Genomic DNA, 1,746 nt, shown 5'->3' on the forward strand with positions numbered 1-1,746 from the left:
ATGATGGACTACAGATCAGGACTGATCCTTCTAATGATTTGCTTTATGGGTGAGAAAAGGTTTAAGAACATTTAGTAGATTTTTGTGCATCTTTTCTCTAAGAGAAACTCAGTTTTCTGACTGTCTTACTCACAGGTGTTGATGGTCAGACTCTGACTGAATCTGATTCAGTGGTTAAAAGACCAGGAGAATCCCACAAGCTGACATGTACAGCTTCAGGATTCACATTCAGCAGCTACTACATGCACTGGATCAGACAGGCTCCTGGGAAAGGACTGGAGTGGCTTGCTTATGTCAGTGAAAGTGGTGGCAGCACATACTACTCTCAGTCAGTTCGAGGCCGGTTCACCATCTCTAGAGACAACATCAAACAACAGGTGTATCTGCAGATGAACAGCCTGAAGACTGAAGATTCTGCTGTTTATTTCTGCGCTCGAGAGACACAGTGACTGAAGTTGGTTCAGCAGCTGTACAAAAACCTCACGTGCCTTCAAACATATCTGAACGGAGCTTTTCAATATCTTCCTGTGTAAGACTGTAAATGTGATTCTGTCTCAGAAACAGTGAATAATCTGACACTGAGACAAATAGAAGAATAAACATAATAGGCATCATCTTTGATCATATCTGACTGTTCAACCATCACCAATGTAGCTAATAAAGTCAAGAAAAATCACTTTATTTATCTATATTGTATGTGTAGTAATCTTTATTTTTATATGTGTCTTACACCCTTTTACAGATGCACATCCAACATAGCCTTACAAGACACAATAAAACAGACAGAAATAAATATCCTTCAAACAAAAAGCATCCTCTTTCTAAATTGCCAGGCCTTCAAAATAAACTCTGCTAGCTGAAACAACAAATACTTAAATGTCTATTCTCATCCGTTAAATAAAATAAATCTGGATAAACATCAAGTACTTTAGTAAATAAATCATTTCTTAATGTCAAGTATAAGGGACAATAAAACAAAAAGTGCACTTCACTCTCAGTTTCCTCCAAATCACACAAAGAACATCTTTGGTTCTTCCTCTGGAACTAAATGAAAACGTCCAGCTTCCAAAAGCCAAAGGCAAAGTGCCAGATCTGAACTGGGCGCACATGGACCGTCGTTTTTTTGACAAGTTTCATGATACAGATGGCTGAAGGTCATCGATATCCTTTAGTAAAATATAAGGATCATTTTGGTTTATGTAAGATATCAACTGCCCACTTACGTTTATAAACTTCAAAATAAAACTGTTTAAGCTATTCAATATTACATCTTAATTTATTCCTAAAGATATACTAAAAATTTGCCTCCTCAGTTTTCTCCTCCATTTGTCTGGCCCAAGTACTTTATGAAATCCCAAAGAAAAATATGTTTTGTTAATCTATGGTCTGGCATATTGATAAATCTATTCCATAATCTGACCATGTCTGCGATAACGTGGTCAGATTGTGAGGCAATTCATGTCAACAAATACTTTCCATTATTGTAAAAATGTTTGAGCACAAGTAGCTTCTGGTTCATCATATACATTTCTCAGACAACAAAATGGCTCATTAGACATAACATGCAAAAGAGTCACCACCAGGGGTCCTCAGAACACTAATATTAACAAGATTTAAACATTTTTGAATTTTTAAGTTTAATACATAGCTACTCACAATAATTTATTTCAACATGTTTGCTTTAATCTTTAATCTGCCATTTTATTGATTTTGTAAAGTTTGGGAATAAGCATTAATAATAACAGA

At 35.6% G+C, this 1,746-nt stretch overlaps 1 gene segment (V, D, J or C); it reads left to right on the forward strand.

Moving 5' to 3' along the window:
- Positions 1 to 449, forward strand: LOC106913249 (Ig heavy chain V region 6.96-like). The segment is given in 2 exon segments: positions 1 to 49; positions 136 to 449. Coding segments are annotated over 2 exon segments (363 nt in total).
- The last annotated feature ends 1,297 nt before the right edge of the window (positions 450 to 1,746 follow it).

This window comes from Poecilia mexicana, unplaced genomic scaffold, assembly GCF_051168715.1.
Source record: "Poecilia mexicana isolate PSO_F unplaced genomic scaffold, ASM5116871v1 scaffold_8, whole genome shotgun sequence".
Classification (NCBI taxonomy): Eukaryota; Metazoa; Chordata; class Actinopteri; order Cyprinodontiformes; family Poeciliidae; genus Poecilia; species Poecilia mexicana.